We start from the raw sequence: 26,234 nt of genomic DNA, 5'->3' as shown, positions 1-26,234 counted from the left end.
GTACACAAGCACCTCTTACATACAGACACACACACACACACACACACACACACACACACACACACACGGTAAAAACAAAAACAAACAAAAAACTGTAAGTGAAATTGTAAAGTGGTTCTTTGGGACACGCAGATCGGGTTTAGAGATCAGAGGAGTACTAACTCAATTACACTCAAGACCATGGCCCTAATCGAGAATGGCCCATTGTTTAACATCTTAAGAAAGTGAGCACTGTCTGTAGACAAGCTCGGTTTTATCTGTCTCTCCTGACTTCTAGATGGCAGGAAACTCGAACCAGAGCTGAGGGTGAAGGGTTTCTTCCCATCTTTCTATCTTGCCTCTAGACAAGACTGGGTCATGTGACAAGGGTGGATATATATCATTATATATACATGTTGTATAACATACAACACCAAGAGTGAACCCTAAGATAATAAGCTATGGGTAACGTGGTCATCAGTGCAGGTTCATCAGTTCTGATCAGGATGCTGATGATGTAGGAAGAAGGGAAAGTACAGGAATGGATACCTTCACTGAATTTTCCTGTGGAGCTTAACAGCTCTAAGAAATACACCTATTAACAAGCAAAGTTCCCCTCTTCTACCCAGGACTTAACAAACCATTACTTGTAACTCAAATGTTAAGAAGACAAACATCTGGGCAATCCTTTAAGAAACCCAAAAGTTAATTAGCCAAGTTTATACTTAATTTCGTTGTGTTTGGTGAGACAAATGTCCCTGGCGTGTCCAGCTCATCAATGATCCAAGCTCCTGCTTCTAGCAGCTCCTAGCACTGGATGAAGGACTGAGGGATCACGACTGGTGTTGTGAATGTTGAGTGCTTCACAAAATGATGTGGGGTTGGCGTGTGGGGCATCTCTTAAGGACAAGGCAAAGAGTGAGTTGATCCCAGTAACTTCTCCACGAAGATAAAAGTTCCCAGGATCACTTTCACAGACACTGTTTCTTCCCCAGCCTTCTGGACCCTTTTGGTCTTTGTCCAAATCTATGTATCTGAAATAATCATAAGCCATATTATCATATATTATTTCAGTTTATTAAATAATGAAACAAGGTTTATGCCACACAGTCCAACAACGTATAAAGAGCTTGAAATAGAAAAGCTTGTGGGAAATGTATGCTCTACATAATACATACAACTTTATAGCTCACGAATAAATATGGAGAACAGGAGCCATTTTTTTTACATTACAGACCAATAACAACACAAACACAATTTCCTTTGACTTAGCTAAAAAAAAAAAAAATTGAAGTAGTTTTTTCACCATACTTGAGGAAAATGACAGGTGGTGAGGGGTTACAGCCACACCCACATCACCAAGTGCTTTCAGTTGTCTCTGCGTTAGAAACGTCAACAACCACATTAACTCCAGAGAGGAGGCAGGTTAAGACCCTGTCCTGTAAGGCACTTAATAAATTGACACTACCCTTGTTTTAAAATACTGCAAATTTGCCTTGAAACATGCTGAAATTTTACAGTTAAGTGTAGGTTTCTTTTCATCCAAGTATAGACGAAAACATAATTTAAATAAATTGATAATACTGGCAGCCACTCTTCACATGATCTTCAAGATGGACCTTTTTGTACTTTACCTTCAAAATTACCTTCACACTGAAAAAAATAAAGTGGTTTTGTTGTTATTGTTGTTTTGGATTTCGTTTGATTGTTTTGGTCAGTTGGTGGCGGTGCACACTTTTAATTCCAACATTCAGGAAGCAGAGGCAGGAAGATCTCTGAGCGGGAGGTCGGCATGGTCTGCAGAGTGAGAGCCAGCACTACACAGACAAATTCTGTCTTGGAAAATTGGAGAAAAAAAATTAGAAAGTAATACAGAATGATGAAATACAGAAAGATGAAAGAAAGAAGAAAGGATGAAGATACGAATTTAATTTTTAAAAGTTATTTTTAATATGTTAAAAAGTGGTTTGAAAAAAAAGTCAATCCTTTCAACTGGAGAGAAAGCCTCTGGAGTCTATCACTTCAACGGAATGTTCAGGTCAGAGTAAAAAAAGTCTCTAACTCATAATGCTAGGAGCCAGGCCAACAGCAGCTCGGATCCTGTACCGCCATCTAATGGCATGCGAAGGAGTTGTCTTTAAGCCACCAATGACTCTGCTCTGTGAGGGTTTGTCTTACCTTTTACTTTTAGAAACAAAATTCTGCTTCACAAACTGCTTTTCAAAGGAGCCATTCATTTAAAAAGCCAGGTTGAAAAGGTGTGGAAGAAAAAGCGGCCAGCCCTCAGAGAAAACCTGCATGCTTCTGCTTCAAGGAGAAAGGGGCCCTCGGGAGTGCACTGGACATTGCACCTGCTAGAGCCTCCTTAGTTCTAATGAGGCTTCCACAGGGCTCTCCTGAAGGCACTGGGATCCCTTCTAGACAGCTGTTGGCTCTTAGAGACAGCGTTTGCTTTGAAAAGGGTAAGAGGATTTATCACAGCCTCAGAAGAAAGAAAAATAGGTAGAGGACATTATACAGCTCTTATGAGAATGGAGATAAACAGAGGCACTCGGGCCATCAGCTTGGGCTGGAGTGGAGCTCAGTGTGGGGAAGACACCCAGAATGCACAAGGGTTTGATTCCCAATAACGCAAAAATGAAAAGAGAAAGGAAGAAAATAAATCTTTTTTTTTTTCTAAATTTCAAGGAAATTAACAAGGAAAATCTCTGATAAAGGGTTTGTTTGTTTGTTTGTTTTTAACAAACTCACTTCAATATAAAAGTAAAGACTAAAACGCTGAAGCTTCACCTCTTGAATTTACTAGTAAAAGAGACTTCACCTGCAGGGTTCTTTATTTAACAAAGGCTTTTGGTCCCCAGGACCAGGAGAGCCCTATAGTAGTCAACTGTTTCCTGACAGATGTAAACACACTCATCCTTCACACAGCAGTCTCTGCCGGTTTCCCTTCATTTAACCCCTACTTCACAAAGCATGATTATCCCCATTTGATCGGTATGGAAATAATAAACTTTGCTTTAAAAAAAAAAAAAAATCATAGGGCAAATGGTTAAAGTCACCTCACAAAGGCCGAGTCTTACTTAATGTAAGTGAAAGATTCTGCCCAAACAGGAACTATAAAGCAGTGTAATATGCTAAAGATGTACTTCCTACAACTGTCTGGGTCTAGGGGATAAAAGTTCAAATGTAAAATCTCTTCAGCTGACAGGAAATTAAAGCTGAATGGTAGAGGGATAACATCACTCCACCACTCCAGGAGCCTTCACTCTGATGCAGATGTTCACAGCTGGAAGCCCAGAGGCAGTGAGGCTGCTCTCCAGGAAGAAAGCAGCAGCACACGATTTTGATTTCCTTGCAGGTTTTCTACAGCAAGAAAGATGTATTATGTACATCAATTATGTAGGATGTCAAAGGGCACTTCAATGGAAACCAACAGTGAGTGGATGTTACTATGCTCCAGGCTCTGAACATAGATGAAAAGCATCCAGTGCCAACGCATGGCAATCTGAAGAACCCACTCATCCATTGCTCCCATCCCAGAAGCTGTGATGAGCTGTGCATTGAGAAGCAGCCAGAAGCACAGGACCATCGTGGAAGTCAGTTTGTCAGAACAGTGACGTGTGGTCACAAGTCCAGTTTCTTCAGCTGTTCGTAAGTCAAAAAGAACTACGGTTGTGGGTTAAGGCTGCCAAGAGGATGTTGTTACCAACCCCAACAGACAACCTAGCTTACCTTCTAGCAAATACCTGCAGACAGCTTGCCAAAAACACAAATCCATTTTAGTTCCATGCTGAGTCTCAGGCTTTCTCCCCAGATGTTGCCAAAAGTCAATTCAGAATAGAGAGATCGACCTGAGACCTACAAAACCCTTCTCCTTGGGCTCTCTAGGGATGACACCTACCTCTCCTTACCTGCCACCTGGATACTAAGCAAACATTTCTAGGGTATGCCGGGCCCATGTTCAGGAAGCATCCCACAGTAAGCATGCTTGCACACTGACGGACCCACATCTTTCCCCAGAACACAAAGAGATACATCAACTGCATCACTCTGGAATCACAAATGCCTTGCACTCCTAGAGCAGATTCTAATGAAAATCAATACCTTTCAATAGAGACACCATTGAACTAAGAGCCTCAGTGTTGAATGAGGAGACCTCACACCTCCTAGAGATGGAGTGGCTATTTCTTATGATCTAAGGAACTCAAAAGAACAAGAACTTACTTCTACACTATAACTTATAAATAAAAACAAGCTATATTATCTAATTACAGCCTCTTTTAGATCAACCACAACAGAAAAGGATACAATAATATTCCAAGGACCAAGGCGCAACCAATTTGGCCAAAATCCTTTATATAGAGCAAAAAACCCTTCATTCTTCCATGTCTATTAAAAAGAAGACAAAGCACCATTAAGTTCTGTACTGCCTGTTTTCATGTGTCAACTTGACATAAACTAGTCATCAGAGTGGAAGGAGCCTCCCTTGAGGAAATGCCTCCATGAGCTCTACGGCATTTTCTCAATTAGTGATCAATGGGGGAGGCCTTAGCCCACTGTGAGTAGTGCCATCCCTGGGCTGGAGGTCCTGGGTTCTATATAGCAGGCTGAGTAAGTCATGGGGAACAAACCAGTAAGCAGCACTCCTCCATGGCCTCCAGGTTCCAGCCCTACTTGAGTTCCTGTTCTGACTTGCTCCAACAATGGACTATGATCTCAAAGTATAAGCCGAATAAACCCTTTCCTCCCTAAGTTGCTTTTTGGTCATGGTGTTTTTGTCACAGCAATAGAAACCCTGAGACAAGCCCCATTTTCCAGTTATGTCAAACACATTAACAATGTGTCAAATTGATAAACTTTTTCATTAAAATTAAATCCAAAAGTTGAGGATGTTTCCCCCAAGACCTAAATGGTGAAAGCTAGAACTGAATCCCACAAGTTGTCTCTGACTGAGCCTGGGGAAACCCGAGATTGCGACAGTCGCCTTTCCAACTGCCCTCAGCTGTGGCAAGGAGTGTCCCTATGCTGCCGCTCGGGCCACCACCCACCCCGCCGCCCACAGCCCATGGTGCCTAAGGTTGGTAGTGCAGATGAATAGATGACCAGCCCATGTGTGGTGCTTGTCAAGGTAACATACAACACAGGAGGACTACAGTTCCTAATGGAACTACCTGCTGGCTGCTGGAGGCAGGGGATTCAGAAGATGGGGAAGTACAGCCATTGGCTGTGAAATTTCCTAAGAGCTGGTCCAATCTAGTCACAGAGGATGGAGAGAATCACTGAGCTTTGGATGATGCCATTTACAGACTACATTATTCTTCCAATGAAAACCATGAGGGGCTGAGCTCTTCTTGGTCATTAATTCTACTCAAACACTTGCTATTACAAGAGACCTCAGAATATTTTCAGCTTTAATCAAAGAACAGAGAAAAATGAAATACATTTTACAGGCATACTCAAAAACAAAATATAAGCCTGTTTAGAAGGACTGATGAGAGATCTTTTCTGTCTTTGTTCCTTAAAGACTTCTGCATGACTGACCACTGCACACAGAGAAGATGAACCCCTCCCAAAGCAGGCAAGCAGGAACTCAGTGAGCAAGAAATCAGACTTAAATTTTACTTAGTTCTAAGTACAGGCCATTAGCTTCCACACCATCTGGGCTCCTAAACAAGCCTCTTTGGTGAAGATAGCATTCATAGCACTTCTGCATCCCAAGTCTCCTATCTTTGCCTCATTAAAGCAATACCAGAAGAGTGGGGGCGGAGCTCAGGTGGTCCAGTCCTTGCCCAGCAGGTGCTAAGCTGGTTCATTCCCTGGCACTACATAAAACCCAGTGTGGTGGCACATGCCTGTAATCTCACCCCTTGGGAGGTAGAGGCAGGGGGATCACAAGTTCATGGTCACACTCGGCTACCTACTAAGTTTAGGGCCAGTTAAGGTTATATTAAGGTCCTGCCTCCAATAAAGAAGGAAAGGTTGGTGGGAGGCCCAGCAGGTAAAGCCACCTGCTGTCAAACATACCGACATGAGTTTGATCATCAGAATCCATTTAGTGGAAGAAGAGAACAAACTCCTCTCAGCTGTCCTCTGACCTCTAACAATCATGCCACGGGACTGTATGTACATACAAATGACCACTGCCATTACTAACCCTAACCCTGAAGTAAAGATGAAAATGTCATTCTGAAACTGTAAGGCAACCCCTGGAGACTGAGAAGCATTAGTATCATGCTGAGACCTAGAGAATGCCTTGCCTAAGCCTGGCAACCTAGGCTGGCAACCTAGCGGGGAAGCTGAACTCTTTCCTCTGCTCTGAACAATTCTCTACGCTGGGAACTGTGGTGGGATTCACTTATTCCTGTGAGACACAGCTGCATGGGAATATTTATTCCAGTTTGACTCAAGAGGAAAAAGGTTCACTTTGGAAAAGGACAGTTTCATGACCACAGAAAATATTACTAGGTTAGCATCCTTCCTGGCAGGGGAGATATGTGAGGAAAATGAACTTTAATTTATAAAATGCATGCAATGTCCAGCCAGGCACGGTGGCACAGGCTTTTAATCTCAGCAAGGCAGGTGGATCTCTGTAAGTTCAAGGTCAGCCTGGTCTACACAGAGAACTTCATGACAGCCAGGGCTGCACTATTGAGACCCTGTCCTAAAAATAAATAAAACAGGGCTCAAGGGTTCTATGAGCTCAGTCATGTTAGTTTTAATACTTGTTCTAACGTAGTAACGTGTGTGTGTGTGTGTGTGTGTGTGTGTGTGTGTGTGTGTGTGTGTGTGTGTGATTCACTCCTGCACAGGCACTCACTCACCTGCAATAGACAATCCAAGGTACCCTTATAGCCCGAGCATCTGCCATCCCGAAGGACTCTCTGATTCATCATGCGGGTTCTCACCACATCAACTGGGTTTGAGGCCAAGGCCCCCACCAGGCCACAGGTGAAGCTTGAGCTGTGGAGAACATAGGGTTGGAAAAGACAAGTCATAAGCTACCACTCAGTTACAGCTACAGAGGAGGGAGGCAAGATGGCTTCCTCTTGCAATTCCTTTAAAGCAAACATGGAGCTACACAAACTGCACCAAGAATAAGGTCCATGGGGCTGGAGGTGGCTCAGCAGTTAAAAGCTCTAGTTCTTACAGAGGACCTGGGCCATTCAGAGCCCAGCTCCCACATGGCTCATGGCCCTCTGTAACTCCAGTTCCAGTGGATCCAACACCCTATTCTCTGTAGGCACCAGGCATGTACACAGTGAACATACATACATATATGCATACACACACACAGACAGGTAAAACACTCACACATGTAAAAATCAGGCCTAAGAATAAATAAAACATTAGACCACCTCACTGTGTGTCCACCCTTGGTCTTAGGTTCTAGAGAGCAGTGGGTCTCAACCTTCCTAATGCTGCAACCCTTTAATATAGTTCTTCATGCTATGGTGACTCCCAACCATAAAATTACTTTTGTTGCTACTTCATAAGTGCAATTTTGCTACTGTCATGAATTGGAATGTAAATATCTTTATTTTTCTGATGGTCTTAGGCAACCCCAGACCATTCAACCTCCAAAGGGGTCACAACCCTCAAGTTGCAAAACACTGTCTTAGACTACCATAGGCTACACTGAGTATCACTGCTAAACTGAGTTATATTTAGTCTAAATCCGCCTGTGAACAGAAGTAACTGTAACCTAATTTCTATAACTGGCTGAGTTACATAAAACATAAAATGGGATGGTTACTCTTTCCCTCCTGTGTAGAGCTGGAAAATCCTAAGCTGAACTTCAGGGAGACTGTCTGTCCGCCATTTCCATGTCTCTGCCATAAACACTCCTGCACACTGAGGGTGCTACTCTCGGAACCCCTTCTCATCATGTGTGCTCCTGCTCCTGAACTTTCCTTCTGTTCAAACTCAGGTCCACTAAATCCAACTTCGCTGTGGGTTTTTCTTTTTCTTCTCTTCCCTTCTCCTCTTCTTCTTCCTCCTCTTCTTCCTCCTCCTCCCCCTCCTCCTCCTCCTCCTCCTCCTCTTCTTCTTCTTCTTCTTCTTCTTCTTCTTCTTCTTCTTCTTCTTCTTCTTCTTCTTCTCTCTCTCTCTCTCTCTCTCTCTCTCTCTCTCTCTCTCTCTCTCCTGTTTTTTCGAGACAGGGTTTCTTTGTGTAGCCCTGGCTGTCCTGGAACTCACTCTGTAGACCAGAAATTTCGAACTCAGAAATCTGCCTGCCTCTGCCTCCCAAGTGCTGGGATTAAAGGCGCGAGCCACCACTGCCAGGCAAAGACTTATTATTTTATGTATGTGAGTACACTGTCACTCTCTTCAGACACATCAGAAGAGAGCATTGGATCCTATCCCAAATAGTTGTGAACCACCATGTGGTTGCTGGGAATTGAACTCATGCTCTTAACTACTGAGCCATCTCACCAGCCCCGCTGTGGGTTTTATTTTATCAGCACAAGTCATCTCAGAGGTTTTCCCAAAGACATTCCTCACACACTGAATTGATGATCACTCTTTGCTTTCGAGGTTGTCTGTTCACACAGAGGTTTACTTGTGTTTGCGGCATACAGAGTTGTGAATAGTACGCCACCTAGTGGTAAGAATCAGCACACTCTCCACACTTGGCTAAATGTCCCTGTCCAGACCAAGTCACATAGATTAAATGATCTATGATACGCTCACTCATACAAATGTAATAACCTGCTGGGCAATGGTGATGCATGCCTTTAATCCCAGCACCTGGGAGGCAGAGGTAGGCAGATTTCTGAGTTTGAGGCCAGCCTGCTCTACAGAGTAAGTTCCAGGACAGCCAGGGCTACAGAGAAACCCTGTCTAGAAAAAACAAAAAACAAAAAACAAAAAAAAAAAAAAAAAGAGTGATAATCTGTAATTACTGAAAAACCAAATTAAGGGCAGGCAAGATAGCTGAACACTTAAGAGGGTGTATTGTTCTTACAGAATACAAGTTGGATTCCCAGCACCCACATTAGAGGCTCATAAGTGCCTGGAACTCTATCTACCTCTATCCTTCTGACCTCTGCAGGCACAAACACAAAAAGTAATCAAAAATGGCTAAGCTATAAAAACTGAAATGAAAATATATTTGGGATGTGTTGTCACTTTTTAAAAAGTAATATAATACAAACACTATATTTGTTTATAAAGTACATATGATGTTGTAAACATATAGTTTGTATACATACAGGTAGGTATATAGTACTTATGTAAAAGCAAAGACTTTCACTTCGTCACACTTGACTTTTATATTATAATTTTTCAAATAATAAAATACAATACTATTACAATACTTTCTCTAAAACTTCCATAAACTTAGACAAAATTTTTACCCTAAGCTCATTCATACCTAAAATATTAATTTTTAAAATCCATAAACATACAGAAAATGCGTTGAGACAGTGTCCCCCATCAGGCCTGAGAGTATCAGGTGCTTCTTGGTGATGTCATAGACTGGAAGCTCCACACCGACGACAATGGCTGCTCTCTGGGCTGTGAGGGACACACCCTGGGTAGAAACATGAATAGCAAATGATTTAAGCATCCCTCCAGACAAGGCAGTTCTATCCCACCCATTACTAGTTCTGGGAGCAGTGTGGTGTGACAGAGCAGAAAAAGGCCACCAGGCAAGAACTCAAAAGCTCTGATCAATTCTGACTCTGGCCAACCTGGGGTTAGGCCAAACCATCCCTGAGATCCTCCAGGTTCCCTGTCACACTGAGGGATCATACCAGGGTCTACGCAGGGTCTATTCTGTGAACCTATGACATCATGATGTTCCTAGGAAATAACACTCTTCATGGGCGCCTGCCTAAACACAGACTCACCTAAGCCATGAAACTGAACAGGCCAATCACCCAGTGGGATGGAGACCCTGGGGACATTCTAAGACACCAGAAAGTAAACATCAAATAAAAGGAACTCAGCTTTCACAAAACCCCACATATGCATTAACCAAAAGACACTTTAAAACTACAAGATATTCATGTTCTCGTTTTACAGTCAGAGAAATTAAGAAAGAAGGAATCTTCAAAGGCAGGAAATGGTGTTCTTCTCAGTCCGTGAAGACACTTAGATTCACATGCAGTGAGGAGGAGGTGGGAGCAGCCAGTGCGGTGCTACACTACGGGCTCACCTTCCACAGGCCTCTTGTCCCTTCCTGCTGGTAAATGCTAATGAAGTTGCCTATCATTCCTCCTTGAACAGCGCTGTTCTGTGCTTGCATTCGGATCTACAGATCATCGTAAAGAACAACCAATGTGAGAAGGAAACTGGCCCATTTACCACCTCCACCATCAAAGACTTAAGAAAACCACCATCTAGTACTTAATGGTGCATGGGGGAAACCAGCATAAACATGACTTTGAGCCAGCCAGTGGTGGCACACAGCTTTAATCCCAGCTCTTGGGAGGCAGAGACAGGTGGGTCTCTACAAGTCTGAAGCCAAGCAAGGTCTATTGATTGAGTTCCTAGAAAGCCAAGGCTACACACACACACACACATACACACATACACACACACACACACACACACACACACACCCTATCCCAAAAGAAAACTCTTTTGTCCTGCTTAGTAACTCATAGAGAAATAGGCTACACCTGGTCTTCAAGTGGTGGGATTAAAGGTTCGCACCCCATGCCCTACTAAAGAAAGTGATATTAATACCAAAGACAATACCATCAGTAAGAATATACCCAGTATACTCAGCTGCGGCCTAGCTGTTTAACCCCTGCGGACTTACCGTTTTCCACCTGTAGGAGTAATGTTCTCCTTGGTAAGAGCACTGTGATAATTGTATTTAGGTTATTATTGCCCCTTTGAGTTTTAGAGTCAATAGTTTAGCTGCAAAATAATACATTTGGGAATTAATAGGTTTTTGTGCTTTGTTTTGTTTTCCAATTTGGCTTTTTACATTGTAGCATATGGGGTAGAGTCTGTGTGTTGAGGACCCTGTGTAGTCCTCCTTGGGCACTTGGAAAGTATGTAAGTGTGGAATGTGCCCTACCATACAGCTAGAACTTACTTTCAAAACATCCGTCGGATTAGCAATAGCTGAAGATATGACTCCAGACAGAATCCCACACACAACATTGATCAGCAGGGTTTCATCTACAAACAAAGACACAGTGATTGGCTTTTTGCACATAAGCATTTTTTCTGTAAATGACTCCAATATAAATAATGTAACCTATTACACTCTGTTGACCTGAATATAACTGTGTGCTCTGTGAATCAAGCAACTGATTTTGAAATAACTCTACTGTTCATCTTTGTTTGTCTAGATGAACATGCAGTCCAGCTGCCTTGTAAATATTCATATTTATCCTGCAGACTCAGGCTGCTATAGGAGCTCTTAATACTAAGACACGTATTCAGGCTGCACCGTCCAGAAAATGGGTGATAATTCATTCAATTTTAGAAAATTCAGTTGACAAACAGAAATAGTACAGCATGTAGCCAGGCATTTTGAACATAAAGACAAATGACTCTCCAACCCCTGGCTGAGGAGCTGTTGACAGCTGACAACTCGTGGAGTAGTGAGAGCTGTTTTCCTTTAAGAGAAGGCTGCTGGTAGTCGACAACATTGCAGGGGATGCTCTCACACCATGAGTATGTGGCAAGTTAGAGTCTGGGTTATAAAAGAAGGAGCATGATGTTGGGAGAGGGTGAGGAGGGGGGTTGGGTCGGGGGAGTTAGGGAGGAGGATATTTAAAAATACAAATGATGGGCCGGGCATGGTGATGCACGCTTTTAATCCCAGCACTTAGGAAGGTAGATGCAGGCGGATCTCTGTGAGTTCAAGGCCAGCCTGATCTACAAAGAGAAACCCTGCCTTGAAAAACAAACAAACAAACAAACAAACAGCAAATGGGGGCTGGGGAGACGGCTCAGAGGTTAAGAGCATTGGCTGCGCTTCCAGCGGTCTGAGTTCAAATCCCAGCAACCACATGGTAGTTCATAACCATCTATAATGAGATCTGGTGCCCTCTTCTGACTGTGCAGACAGAACACTGTATACATAATAAATAAATCTTAAAAAAAAAAAAAAAAAAAAAAAAAAGCAAATGACTAAAACATTTGTACAAACAGCCCCTTATATACACCTTCTTCTGCTCAGCTCAGAACGAGCAGTTTGTTTACTCTTTGTACCCAGTCTGTTCCTTACTGGTAGAAAATTAACCAAATAATTGAAACACTCACTCCAGAATGTCTGGAATAAAGCAACTAACAACTCGCTGATTACCAGCAGGTGATAGGGTTGCCACTCACCTTCTGGGCGTTCCACGGCTAATCGCTTCAAGCTCTGGTAAGTGCCAATCTTGATGGTCCCATAGGAAGCCTGGCGCAGCATTGCAGGTGCAATCCTGTCACATGGGCATGCAGGCAGATAAAAGCCAACCTACACGTCAGTAACTCTCAGGGGGAACACATGCAAAGGCCACATAAAGGCCTAAACTACATCTAGAATAGATTTATTTTATTTTATTTTATTTTATTAGTTTGTTTTTCTTGAAACAAAGTGTGCCTGCAGCCCTGCTGTCCTGGAGCTCGATGTGTAGACTAGGCTGGCCTCCAGTGCACCTGCCTCTACCTCCCTCGTGTTGGGATTAAAGTCATGCACCACCACACTCAGTTTACAATGAATATCTTAACATTAAGAACTGTAAGAAAACCACCTGTGGACTTGAAATCAGAGGTAATTATTGGTCTTAAGTGGAAGCCTGAGGCTGTACTTAACCTGAGAGAAATGCAAATGTGAAGTCAATTTGCCCACTCACATTAAAATGCATAGACATTCCCTTCAAAGTACAAAAAATCCAGGAAGGCTGGTACCTCCTGAAGAACACACTCAGTTATTTCCTGTCCCTCTAAGTTTTTCCAATAGGATACAAAATTCAAGCCAGAATTAGCAAACACAAGACATATCTCTCCATCCTGGATACCACCCTCCCATCCTCTGGGAGGCCAACCTGTGGTGTGCTTAGCCCTTGTTAGGTTTCAAACCTGGGACAGAGACAAGCAGCTGAAGTGCTTATTTAACATATCAAAACAGACTTGGCCCAGGTTCCCCCAGCATCCCTCAGTCCCTACTTGTTACTTAGTATAAATGGCAGACTCCACTCTCCCCTGAACTCTCCAGCCTGGGGGCTGAGTTGCCCTTACATGCTATAGGCTCTTCCCTATATCATGAAGTGTTCTGGTCACCCGCTGCTCTCTGTACCTCTGTCCTCTAGGCCTTTGCACCCCGTTCCCTTCCCCTCCCCTCTCAGGGCCCAGCTCAGTCTGGTCATGTCCACTCTGGGCTCTCACAGATGTCTCTGAGACTGTTTAAGCTCTGTCACATCTACCTTAAATGCTCTCCTCTACCATACCTGGGAGCAGTCATGGTCTTTCCTTCCGTTTCATTTCTTTTTCTCATTCAACCCCCAGCCCCTCGGCCCAGCTTTCTACATTTCTACCTGAGATCCCCTCACCAAGGTGGCCAGCCAGCCAGATCCCAAGGCAGTCTCCACATAGCATCTCATGTAACCTCTGCAGCATCTGACCTGCTCCACTCTCCTCCCACCACAGCTCCCACACATGCCCTCTGGGAGGCCCCCCAGGATCATGTCTCCTTCCTCCACACGCCTCCCAGCCCATCCTGTCCATGGCTTCATGCTCATCCTAACAGATGACTCTTAGATCCACATTCCAACACAATTCTGACGAGTTTCCAGCTGTTGTCTAGTTCTTCGGATTAGACATCCCACACATGCCCTATCAAATGTCCTGCACTGAGTTCACTCCTTCCTTCTCTAAGCATTGGCCCTCCTCTTCTGTCTCCTGTAGGGATTGAGGTGGGGAAGGTTATAGCTACACACTAGTTAAACCCACAAGTCCAGACCTCAGCGTTGATTTCCTCCCTCCTCACTACCTCTCCTACCCGGGAACGCCTTAATAAAGTCACCCAATGCTGCTGATCCTGCCACTAAAGTTCTCTGGCCTTCCTCTCCCTCCATCCTCAAGACCAGATCTCAGCTTCCACCTCAGGCTCTGCCCCCACCAGGATGCCCATTCCTCGGAATTCTTCTCTCTAAACTCGTCCTCCTGTGGCCGCCACGTGACTTTCATAATGGAGACCTGCTCAAGGTACTCTTTCTATACAAACTCTACCCCAGCCCTCGCTGGCCACAGGCGCAGCAAATGCAAGTGTTGATGGGCACCAGGCAGATGCCAAGGATGAGTGCACAGCCTCAGTCCAACTGTGCACACATATGCCATGCATCAAGGTTGCATAAGCCAGAGGAAATATCAACTGCAGCTACTCCTGTCACTGTGAATGAATCCAGGCCTGCCGGATCTTTCCTTTCTCTTGTTTGAATACACAATTAAACATTTTAAAAATACTGCCTTGGCTGAGCATGGTGACACATGACCCTAATCAGGAGGCTAAGGCAGGAGAATCATTTCAGCCATGAGTTCAAGGCAGCCTAGGCAACCCAGCAAGACCTCTCTATGAATGAATGAATGAATGATGAATGAATGAATGAATGATGAATGATGAATGATGAATGAATGTCTTAGCTGGATTTAAAAACAATGACCTCTAGGGATCAGTGAGTCCCTGGAGAGGCTTAGGGCCACCAGTGCGGTGCACAGAGGAGTGAGGGGTAGGACAGGTGCTTGGCACGGCATAAGGCTGTCCATTCTCTGATGCTCTAATAACACTCTGGCTTCACTTCTTGCTATTCACCAATTCTCAACCATCTCCATGCTGGAAACACTGTATTTGTAGGACTACGATGCTGCCTAGCCGTATGTGAATAGCCCACTCCTACCCCTCTGCCTGCCTAATTCTTCTTGAGCCTTCAAGGTCTGATTCTGTGCCTCCTACATGGAGTGGCTTTCCTTAAAAGCCCCACCTCCCTGGCCTCAACAGTGTGGGATGGATACCAGATACTACTGCAATCCCATTTCCACATGTGCAGCACCCATCAGTGACAGTTCATTAGGGAATGTATTATCCACATTCATGCTCACCCCTCTCTGTGTTCCAAGAAAGGATGATGTTTACAGACCACATCTCACACACACCCTTCCAGTGGACCTCCAGGAGTCCAACTGGTGCGAGAGGGAAGGGAAAAGGGGAAAGAAGCAAGGCATCTCACCCCACCTCACCCCTGAAATGACCCCATACAGGGGCAGTACTGTAAGCATCTACTGACAGCACGGTCTTCTACCACAAGGCATCACCCTCCTGAACTGTGGCACTATGACTCCTGCCCTGGGCCCTTTAGCTTAGGGTCACTTTGCCAGTTTCTAGGTACTTCAGTATCTACCCTTCAGTTGTTCCCTTAAGCCTTTAATTGTCCCTTAAGACCCATCATTTAAACCATCAAAGGGTGTTATGTTCCCTGCAAAGAACTCACGGATATAGGTCAAGCCTCATGCTGCTCACTTTCCCATCAGCTTAATGAATTTAAAGTGTTTCCAAGCCTTAACCACAAGACAATATTTTTGTCACGGCAAAAACCTACATACTTAAGTATAACTAAGTGAAGGGTCCATTCTTTCTAAGGTGAAAAACTATATAATAAAATATTTTAAACATACGCACTTTATATTATTGTCTGTTTTTTTTTTAATAAAAAGATAGTTTTACCAAAACCTTTGCTACATATGTACTTAAGATAACAGAGTTGAAATTAAAAGGGGAAACTTACCATTGTAATTTTTGTTTTTAAACACATGCCAACATTCATCTTTTCCCTCTACGAAGGTGCTGCTTTAAGCAGGCACTTCAAAGGGCCCACAGGTAAACACAAACACACAAAAATATACTCACCCTGAATACAGTGCCCTCAGGCCTTCTTCTCGACCTATCCTCATCAGCGCGTGCAACATTCCTCGGTACCTGATCTCTCGGAAGTTGGCATCATTGGTCTGGCCTTGAATCTGAAGCCGAGTCTTAGTTAAATCAATTGGAAATGTGCCTTAAAATGTTAAAGAAAAAGAGAAAAAAAATCTCCCTGAAAAAAGAAACATTAAGAAATGGCAAAGCTGGGGAAATGGTTCACTTGATAAAGTGTTTCCCTTACAAGCTTGGAGACCTGGATCTGACTCCCAGACCCCACATAAAAACACTGAGGAACACTTTGGGGAGGCGGAAACAGAAACAGGGGCTGGCTTGCTGACCATGTGCTCAAGCAAGGTGGACCCAAGGAATGACTGCCAAGGGTGACTGCTGGCATTCTAGAACTCAGGAAGCAGAGGGAAGACTAGTAGTTTGAGGCTAGCCTGGGCTATATAGCAACATCTTGTCTCAAAAAAACAAAAACCAAACAAACAAACAAAAAAAAATTTTTTTAAAAAAAGCAGAGGGTGGGCAAAAAATTAACAACTTCAAAAAATGAATAAACATTGTTGGTTTTGTTCTGGGAGCTAGGGCCTCATGTTGCCCAGCCTGGTCTTAAACTTGCTGTGTAGCTGAAGCTGACCTGGAACTCCTGATCTGCCTTCTCCCACCTCCCACAATGCTGGTTTTATATACTATGTCTATCTTTCTATAAAGCTGAGTGAGGAGGCAGAACTACCACAGAACATGGATAAATAAAACCATTTACACAAAGAGGAAATCCACTTAAAATCCCAAATATTCTTTATACAAGAAAAAGCTAAGATTGGGATAAGTGACTGAACAGGTTTTAAAGTTTAAGGGATTTTCTTTGATAAATGAGATCGGATGAGGCAGGTAAGAATGCTTAATACTGACCTGACCAGTTACCCAAATACATAGACTCCATCCTCAAATAGTAACTTTGGCTCACTAAGTCCACGTTAACTCATTCAGGGACAGGAATCAGTCTTTCAAATTCCATAATCCATTCACAGAAATCTGACCAGCATTAGAGTGGGTGATTCCTGCACCTTGCAAGTCAACTGAGCAAAGAGAATGTCCAAGCCAGAAGCCAAGCAGTTAACGAGTGCTTGATAAAACAGCACAAACCCAGGAGCAAGGCAATCAGATGCAGGAGCAAAGCAATGGGATGCAGGAGCAAGGCAATAGAATACAGGAGCAAAACAATGGGATGCAGGAGCAAGGCAATCAGATGCAGAACCCAACAGACGGAACAGAGGTGATGCACAAAGTTAGCGATGGAGAGTCAGATTGCTGCTCTGGTTCAGAGAAGGCCCTGGAGCCTGCCAAACTTCTTGCAGACAAATGGATTTACAGTGGCAAAGTGGAGAAAGGGGCAAGGGAACAGGGTCAGATCAACCCAAATGGGAGTCATAAAACAGGTCAACTTTCTCCCTATGCACTTTAAACCCAAAGTTGCTAATAAGTAGCCAAAACAACTAGGCTGTCTAAAACATAGCCAAAGAAGGCATGTCTGAATGTGGAGGGTATGATTTCACAAGCTTGCACTTGAATACAACGCACGAAAACACAAAACCCGACAGCCACCACATCCCTCAGACAAAGCTTCAGTGGCCAGAGCTCTTACCACATTCTGCTGTGATGGAGGCCAGCCCTCCATACACAAAGGGCTTCCAATTGAGGGCTGACATTTTCACTGTCTGGTCTTCTTAGAGTTATTCAAACATTGCCTCCTGCAGGTTTGCCTCCAGGCTTGTTCTAGATACAAAAGAGAAAACAATTCAAAACCATAGTGTCTTAGTTACTGTCCTACAGCTGTGAAGAGACACCATGAACAAGGCAACTCTTAAAAGGACAACATTTAACTGGGGCTTGCTTCCAGTTTCAGAGGTTCAGTCCACTATCATCATAACAGGAGCATGGCTGCAGGCATGGCACTGGAGCAGCAGATCAGAGATATATCCTGATCTGCAAGCTAAGACAGAGACTTGGGCCTGGTATGAGCTTTTGAAATGCCAAGGCCCACCCCAAGTGACACACTTCCTCCAACAAGGCCACACCTCCTAATCCTTCTAATCCTATCAAACAGTTCCACTCTAAGTATTCAAATGGATGAGGCTTATTCAAACCACCACACAGACCTTCCCACATAGGCAGCTTCTGCTCCAAACTCTTATCCCTGGGTTTTATTCAGAGAATGTCCCCAAACAACACTATCAACAACTGAGGCAAACCTCGCCTTACTAAAGCAGAGCCCCTGTGTCCTAGGCTTTGTGGCGGTTTGAGTAAAAATGATCCCAACAGGCTCATAGGGAATGGCACTACTAGGAGGTGTGGTCTTGTTGGAGGAAGCTGTCACTACAGGTGGGCTTTGAGGCTTCAAATATTCAAGCCAGGCCCAGTAGCTCCCCGTCTCCCTGCTGCCTGCCAATCCAGATGCAGAGAACCATCTGCTCCTCCTCCTGCATCATGTCTGCCTGTGTGCCGCCATACTTGTAATGACTGAACTTCTGAACTGTAAGCCCTCCTCAAATAAATGTTTTCCCTTACAAGAGTTGCCATGGTCATGGTGTCTCATTAGAGCAATAAAACTCTAACCAAGGCCCTAAATGAGCAATCCATAACCTTACTTCTTCAGGGGCTTAACCTACATTCTGCCTGATACTTGTATGCACATTCAGCACAGTGCACTGGAGGCTGCTTTCCAGCCAGTCTTATTTACCATACATAGATCTCTTAGTTTCTCATGCAATAAATATTTGCTATTCATTTGCCACTGTCTTAGTGACTCCCTGAGGAAAAACATCATGTCCCTCCGGAATACTAGAGTTGGAACTCACTGTGAACCGAGATCAAATGAAACATCCATAACATGAACACGCCCTTCATTGAGTGTGTACTCAGTAAATGTCAGCTCACTCTCTCCATACTGTGTTACAAGCCCAGAGGAAGTTTGGCATGACGGAAAGACAGGGCAGACCTTGGTGAAAGTACACACTTTGTTCCTGTTAACCTTCCATGCTAAGCATTTTTTGTACCACCACCATCACAAGAGCAGCCATCGCAAAAAATTAAGAATATAGACTTACTTATAGTTCCTTTTGGACAATTTCCTATATGTGTATGTATACATAATGCATTGTGATTATATTCACCCTTCATGCCAATTACCCTCTGTCTCTTCTCCCTTTCCTTCTGAACCCCTTCTTCCCAGTTTCCCAGTGGCTACACCATTAAGAAAAAAAAATGACACCCCTACCTCCAGCAACCATTACTAGTCACTAGTTACTGAGGAAGGGAAGAGGATTCATTATCTCCTCTTCCTCTATGCATGATGGGAAGTTGAGAACCCAATCAAGCCCAGATGCCTGTGGCTGCAGCAGTAATGTCATGTCTGGATGGCAATGTTTCATGCTATTTCTCTCCATCCTCTCACTGGCCCAGAACTTACTGACTCAGCCAGGGTGGCTGGCCACGGAGTCCCGAGGATCCACTTGTCTCCAATTCCCCAGCACTGGGACTGCATGCATGCATCATATACCTGGCTTTTTAAATGCATTCTGGAGATCAAACTCAGATCCCTGGCAAGCATTTTACCAGCTGACCCCTCTCCACAGCCCTCCCCACTATAAACCAAATATCTGAAATGAACTGATGACTCTTACTGTAGTCACCACTCTCTCTAGTCCTCCAAAACTCTCATTACTCCAAAGGCTGCTCCCACCCTTGCCCACCATCTATAGGACTGGTTTTCAGGGGCTTGATGCTATACACCCATCATGCAACTGTGTGGTACATGGGCTTCCTTAGTAGTTCTTCTTCCATGGGTGCAGCCCAAGCATCTGTGCTGTTTCTGTAATTCTGTAAACTAAAGGCTGGCTAGCCTCAGGGGCCCTGCGATCTAAATTTCTGCTTATAATGGCTGTTCTGCGATGGTGACATTACAGGTGAGTCTTTTTGTTCATCTCAGTTACAAGTGTTTTTCTTTAATATGTAAACATGGATATATGAGGATGGGCATATCTGCACATACACACGCATAACACACACAGATACACACAAACACACATGACTCCAGAATGCCAGCAAACGTTTATGGAAAGTGGATGATAATTTACCAGCTAGAGAGCTGGCTCACTGGTTAAGAGCCCTGGTTCTCCTTCCAGAGAACCTGAGTTCAATTCCCACATGGCAGCTCACAAATGTCTCTAACTCCTGTTCCAGGGGATCCAACACCCTCACACAGACACACAGGCAGACAAAACACCAATGTACATTTAAAAACAAAAATAGATTATTTTTTAAGTTTAACTTTAATGTTTAGAAATTAACTACACTACCATCATACCCACATGCTCTGTCACTAATTAACTTTCTAGTTTTCTGTTGCTATTTCTGAGCTATCTTTAGTTCTATTTGTTTTAATATTAAGTATTTTCCCCCCTCATTATTGGCTTGTTTTGTTTTTGAGGCAGTCTCCTATGCCAGGCTGACCAGGAACTTATTATGTAGACAAAGACAGCTCTGAACTTCTGATCCTCCTGCTTCCTGGAAATATAAGTATGCATCACTACACTTGGCTTTATGCAGTGCTGAGGATCAAACCCAGGGTTTCATGCATGCTAGGTGTAATAACTAATCTTGGGTGTCATCTTTACCCACCTAGGAAGAGGTAGATAACCTCTATTGAAAAAGTGTTTAATCCCAGCACTTGGGAGGCAGAGGCAGGCAGATTTCTGAGTTCGAGGCCAGCCTGGTCTACAGAGTGAGTTCCAGGACAGCCAGGGCTACACAGAGAAACCCTGTCTCAAAATAAATAAATAAATAAATAAATAAATAAATAAATAAATAAATAAAAATAAAGGAAAAGAAGCCGGGCAGTGGTGGCACACGCCTTTAATCCCAGCACTTGGGAGGCAGAGACAGGTGGATTTCTGAGTTTGAGGCCAGCCTGGTCTACAGAGTGAGTTCCAGGACAGCCAGGGCTACACAGAGAAACCCTGTCTCAAAAAAAAAAAAAAAAAAAAAACAACCAATAAAGGAAAAGAAAAAGTGACTTATGGGTATGTCTGTGGGGTATTTTCTTGATGACTAATTGATGTGAGAGAGCCAAAGCCTGCTGTGAGAAGTACCATCTCTAGGTAGATGGTGCTGAGCTATAGAAAGGTAGCTGAATGTGAGCCTGGAACCAGGCCATTAGCAGTGTTCCTCTGTGATTCTGCCTTTACTTCCCCTGAGGGTGGACTACATGTAACCTGTCAGATGAAAGCCTTCCCTCCCCAAGTTGCTTTTGGGAGTATTTTTCTTATAGCAACAGAAAAGAAATTGGTACCAAGAGTAGGGTGTTACCTGATGAAATCTTCCCATGTTGTTTTAGGGGAAAGACTATGGAAATGTTTAGAATCTGGAACTGTTGAGCACTCAGATTTTAATGCACGGTTGTTGTGGGAGCTTAGATTATAATAAAGACAATGGAGGTCTGGCTTGTAACATTTCAGAGGGAAGCAAAGACTCTATTAGGGTCTTTGTGATATTCTGGATTAGGAATCTGTGGTTGCTGGTCAGCTGAGGCTAAAGAACCAACTGTGATTAATGAGATCAGCCTCACTGAAGTGAAACGTTCTGGGAATTACTTCTTTAGGGTCAGTACACAAGCTGTGGTCCTGGGGCCAAGGGTGCATCTCAAGCTGCTAGCTGGAATTCAGCAACATCTAAGGGTCACCTACCTGGCTCTAGTTTTGAAAACACGAGAGAGGCAAGATTGAAGGGGTCATAGAGAACAGCTGAGGCTAAGTAACAACCAGGAGAGGCCACTGATAAAGGTCTAGCCTCAACTTCAGTGGAGACTCTGGGATATTGGAGATGTCAGGCGTGTGGAATGTCTGCCAAGAACAGTGGAGCAGAAGGGCCTGAGCCTACCAGACAAGCTGTGCATGGCAGAAAGCAGAGCTGGTGAGGGGGCACTGCCAGAGTTTTGAGAAACAGAGGATCATGAGTGGATCCCAGATGCTGGACACTGAGCTACAGAATTTGGATTTTGGTTTTACTTTGATAGGACTATAACTGTCTCCCTTCTTCAGGAATAAGAAAGTAAATCATTTGGTTTCGGTTTTACAAGAGCCCACAGTTAAGAGAGTTTGAACTTTTAAAGAGATGGCAAACTTTTAAAGTGTTACACCTTTTTTTAAAGATTGTTATACTTTATTACAAAGAAAAAAAAAAAGCCAGAAAGCCAAGCCCTGAGTGGTGACACAGAACTTTAATCCCAATGCTTGGGAGACACAAATAAATGGATCTCTGTTGAGTTCAAGGCAAGCCTGGTCTACAAAGTGAATTCCAGGGCAGTCAGAACAGAGAAACCCTGTCTTGAAAAACTAAAAAACAAACAAACAAATAACATAAAGAACCAGAAAGCACCCAAACAAAAACGGTCCAGCTGAAGGCTGGGTTCGGCCAACAGGTGTGTTCCAGGCTGTGCTGACCATGGCAAACTGCCGAGCTTCTGTTCTCTCGGGCTGTAACCTGTGTTCAGTAAACTAACCCATTTGTGTCTAAGATACCTTGGAGAAGATCTTCCAACCTTTTACTTTCATGTGTATCTTTAACCTTCTTATGAGGAGTGATTTTCGGAGAACCCTAATTCTGTATAGTGAAGGCCAAGATGGAGACAGATGTGTCTCAACTTGAGAACTATCGAAGGGATTACAGCTTTGCAGACAGCCAGAGTCCAGCGGTAGCTGTAGATCACTTCCAACCGTCATGTTTGGCCATACACTCCAAGTCAGACTGAAACTCACTGACAAATTCTCTTTGCTGTATCATAAGCACAGCACATCAGCTGTCAACAACAATATCAGCTGTCATTATGAAATATTTGATATCATCAGGCATTGCTATACACTTTCCACACAAAGGACTTGAAGCAAGTAGCCTCCGAAAAGCAACTCTTCGGTCAGGATGAGGCACTCCAGCTAGTGTCTCTCTGAAGGACTGCATGATCTTTCCTCTTCACAATACTTTGCAGTCAAAAAGTATCTGCCAAGGCTGTTAAATACATATGCATGTGTGTGTGTTTACTAAAGACTGAAGGGTATTTCTTGGTGACAAAGTATTTGGCTAGCATGTAGAAAGCTGAGGGTCCAGAACCTAGCAACACCACAAAAAAAAAAAAAAAAATCTGAATGAAAGTATCTATACAAAGAACCTCAAAATTTCTCCCTACAATAAGATATATACTGTCATCCATTCTATTATATCCTCTTATGTGTTAATGAATATTTATTTCCACCTGACCTTATTTGTACAACTGTAAAAAGAGGTCATTAAAGCACACGATTTATAGGATTAAAACAAATGGAATTACATAAAATTAAAAGGCTTCTTTGCATAAAGAAAATAGTGAAGAGGCAACTAACCGAAGAGGGAGGGGAATCTTTGCCAACTACACATGAGACAAGGGATTAACATCCAGGACATATAAGGAGCTGCAGGTAAATACAAATTAAGACTGCTTTGAGCTGGGCATGGAGGCACATGCCAAAAAAAAAAAAAAAAAAAAAAAAAAAGACAACAAAGACAGACAGATCACTGAGTTCAAGGGCAGTTGGGCTACAGAGCAATAGAATAAACCTAAATGTCCATCAATAGATGAGTGGATATAGAAAATGGGGCCCATGCCTAACATGGTGACACTCGCCTATAGTCCCAGTACTTGGGAGGCAGAGGCATGTAAATCTCTGTGAGTTCAAGACCAGCCTGGTCTACATATCAAGTTTTAAGCTAGCCAAAGCTACATAGTGAGACCCAAAAATACGAAAAGTAAATTAAAAATAAGTGATCCACATATATGTCTTAGAGTTTTACTGCTGTGAACAGACACCATAACCAAGGCAGGTCTTATAAAGGACATTTAATTGGGTTTGGTTTACAGGTTCAGAGGTTCAGTGCAATATCATCAAGGTGGGAACATGGCAGCATCCAGGCAGGCATGGTGCAGGAGGAGCTGAGAGTTCTACATCTTCATCTGAAGGCTGCTAGCAGAATACTGACTTCCAGGCAGCTAGGATGAGGGTCTTAAACCCACACCCACAGTGACACACCTACTCCAACAAAACCATACTTCCACTCCCTGGGCCAAGCATATACAAACCATGACAATATACAGTAGAATTTTATGCAGCCATAAGAAAAAATGAAATCATGGCATTTATGGGAAATGTATATAATTAGAAGTCACTATATTAAGCAATATAAGTTAGACTTAGAAAGACAAACATTCCATGTTTTATGTTCATAAATATATATGTATTTGTAAGTGTATGGATCACATTACTAGGAAGAGAGTCATGAGAAGGGAGGAAAAGACCTTCGGAGAGACAGGAAACAGCTGATGGACTAGAAAGCAGAAGGGCTCTAACTGGGCAGGCAGTCGATGGAGGCATGGAGGCAAGGAGAGAGGAAGGGAGGGATGGAGGCATGAAGGAGGGAGGGATGGAAGGAACTGAAGGCGGGTGGGTAAGGTGAACAAAAGCTATGAAGTCAGTGTGATGGAACTCACTGCTTTGTATGATCTTTTTGTTAAGTTGTTAGTACTTCTAAGGGTACTAACCAAGTTCCTCTTATATAATTAATAAATCATCTTCATTTTAGTCTGTTCTTTCAGTCTACAGTCTTAAACTGTAATCACATACTCTTCCCTTCATGTTCTCATAACTCTCTCCTCGTACACTTTTTTTTTGTACCAACTGAGAATCCTTTAATCTGAGAACTACAGGTTTATAACCAATTTCTCTTTTTATTTTTTTATTGGATTATTTTATTTATTTACATTTCAGATGCCATCCCATTTCCCCTCCCTAGAAACCCCTTATCCTATCCCCCTCCTCCTTTTTGCTTTTATACCATTTTAATTGCATGCATGTATTAAGGTCAGTTTTAGGTTGAGGGTCTAGCAATACAATAGATGCAAATAGTCAAGGAACACACGACAATAAACACGAATAGTCAAAGAACAAGCAATGCAATAAACAAAATTCCATGAACACTCCCATGACCACTGTTTCTATGGGCTTATCAGGGTGACCAAATTTCTGCACCAACATAAGCCTTTCCTATTCCCTATTCTTTTTTAAAAGCACACAGTGAGGGGCTGAGAGATGGCTCAGCAGTTAAGAGCACTGGCTGCCCTTCCAGAGGACTAGGGTTCAATTCACAGTATCCACATCAAGGGGCTCACACCTGCTTAGACTCCAGCTTCAGAGGATCTGTGTTTTCTGACTTCCAAGGGTACTTTGCACTCGTGTGGTGCATATAAACTCACAAGCATATAAATAAGATTTGATAAATCTTTTTTAAGTGTACAGAAAAAAACACATACTTGTGAAATATGGTGTTTTAAAAACATTTTAGAAACGGTACTATTTTTTTTCACGAGTTAGCTAAGCCCATGTTACAAAAGTTGGCAGCGCCAATGCTAAGATTTAAATCCATGCCTTTCACTTTACACTAACACATCTCCGAATGTAGAATCTACAAGGGCGTTCTAGCATTGTTTTGCCATTCTTAGGCAAGAACAATCCTGACTGTTGAGTGTTTTGCCTGAAATTACACCCAAAAAGACTTTAAAACGCATTAGCACGTTAATTTCTCGAGCAATTCATTTGACAGGTTCTTGCAAACTCGCAAGCAGCAACCTGGCTTGTTCCACGAGCAAGTGTGTGTGTGTGTGTGTGTGTGTGTGTGTGTGTGTGTGTGTACGAGCGCGCGCCCCTGCCTTAAGGAACATGTAAATTGTTTATTATCCGTCTATTTAGCAACTATGATGATTGAATCCGGGACCCATGTATACGCTAAATAGCTCAACCACTGAGCTACATCCCCAGTCCTCCACCAGCAATTCCATAGGTGAAGAGCCCTATCCCGGGTACTAAGCTCCCGGGTGCTGAAGCTGCACTGTCTTTGCCCACGGGTGGGAGGGGCGCACACCGGTGGGAGGAAGAAGTGCCGCAGCGAAGGGTTCAACCCTTGAGCCTCCTGGACGCCCTCCTCGGCCATCCTCCGCGGCTCCCGCAGAACCACCCGAACCCCGGAGCGAGCCCGGGCCCCGGAGCCTCGTGCCCTCGGAACGAAGCCCGCGAGCCCCAGGGCACTTCAGCCCGGAGCAAACCCGCTGCAGCGGTTCTCCGGGCCGGTCCACAGGACAGCAGCGCGGCCGGGAACTCACCCCGCGGCGGAGCTCCTCTTGTAGCTACTCCTCGGAGCCAGTGCAGCCGCCTGGGAGTACCTCAGGGCGGGAGCGGAAGAAAAGGCCGCCGAGTGGCGGGCGCGGACCAAGCCCGGTACGGCTCCGCCCGCTTCTCGCTGGACACGC

The 26,234-nt window shown here is 43.7% G+C and overlaps 1 protein-coding gene across 3 annotated transcripts; it reads right to left on the bottom strand.

The window, feature by feature from the left end:
- Positions 1-1,034: 1,034 nt before the first annotated feature.
- Positions 1,035-26,234, bottom strand: Slc25a30 (solute carrier family 25 member 30). Of its 3 annotated transcripts, XM_034497076.2 has the most exons (10): positions 26,088-26,234; positions 17,493-17,623; positions 15,833-15,980; positions 12,277-12,371; positions 11,030-11,115; positions 10,139-10,234; positions 9,387-9,511; positions 6,801-6,939; positions 4,288-4,368; positions 1,035-3,645 (listed from the first exon to the last, which is right to left on the bottom strand). In XM_034497076.2, exons 2-10 carry the CDS (start codon positions 17,554-17,556, stop codon positions 3,604-3,606), a joined length of 876 nt encoding a protein of 291 aa, XP_034352967.1. In that variant the 5' UTR covers positions 17,557-17,623; positions 26,088-26,234; the 3' UTR covers positions 1,035-3,603. The 3 variants fall into 3 exon arrangements, with proteins under 3 accessions (XP_034352967.1, XP_034352970.1, XP_076786820.1); XM_034497079.2 differs by lacking the exon at positions 10,139-10,234; XM_076930705.1 differs by lacking the exon at positions 26,088-26,234 and having other exon boundaries at positions 15,833-16,016; positions 17,493-17,624.

This window comes from Arvicanthis niloticus, chromosome 3, assembly GCF_011762505.2.
Source record: "Arvicanthis niloticus isolate mArvNil1 chromosome 3, mArvNil1.pat.X, whole genome shotgun sequence".
NCBI classification, from domain to species: domain Eukaryota; kingdom Metazoa; phylum Chordata; class Mammalia; order Rodentia; family Muridae; genus Arvicanthis; species Arvicanthis niloticus.
The sequence above is the reverse complement of the archived record's forward strand: the minus strand, read 5'-3'. Positions and strand labels throughout refer to the sequence as shown.

Coding starts and splice junctions, on each gene's coding strand:
- Slc25a30 (XM_034497076.2), bottom strand. CDS start 17,556: ATGTCAGCCCTCAATTGGAAGCCCTTTGTGTATGGAGGGCTGGCCTCC. Junction 12,372..15,832: donor CTGAGGGCACTGTATTCAGG/GTGAGTATATTT, acceptor CCCATGTGACAG/GATTGCACCTGCAATGCTGC. Junction 4,369..6,800: donor CCTTGGATTGTCTATTGCAG/GTGAGTGAGTGC, acceptor TCTTTTTAATAG/ACATGGAAGAATGAAGGGTT.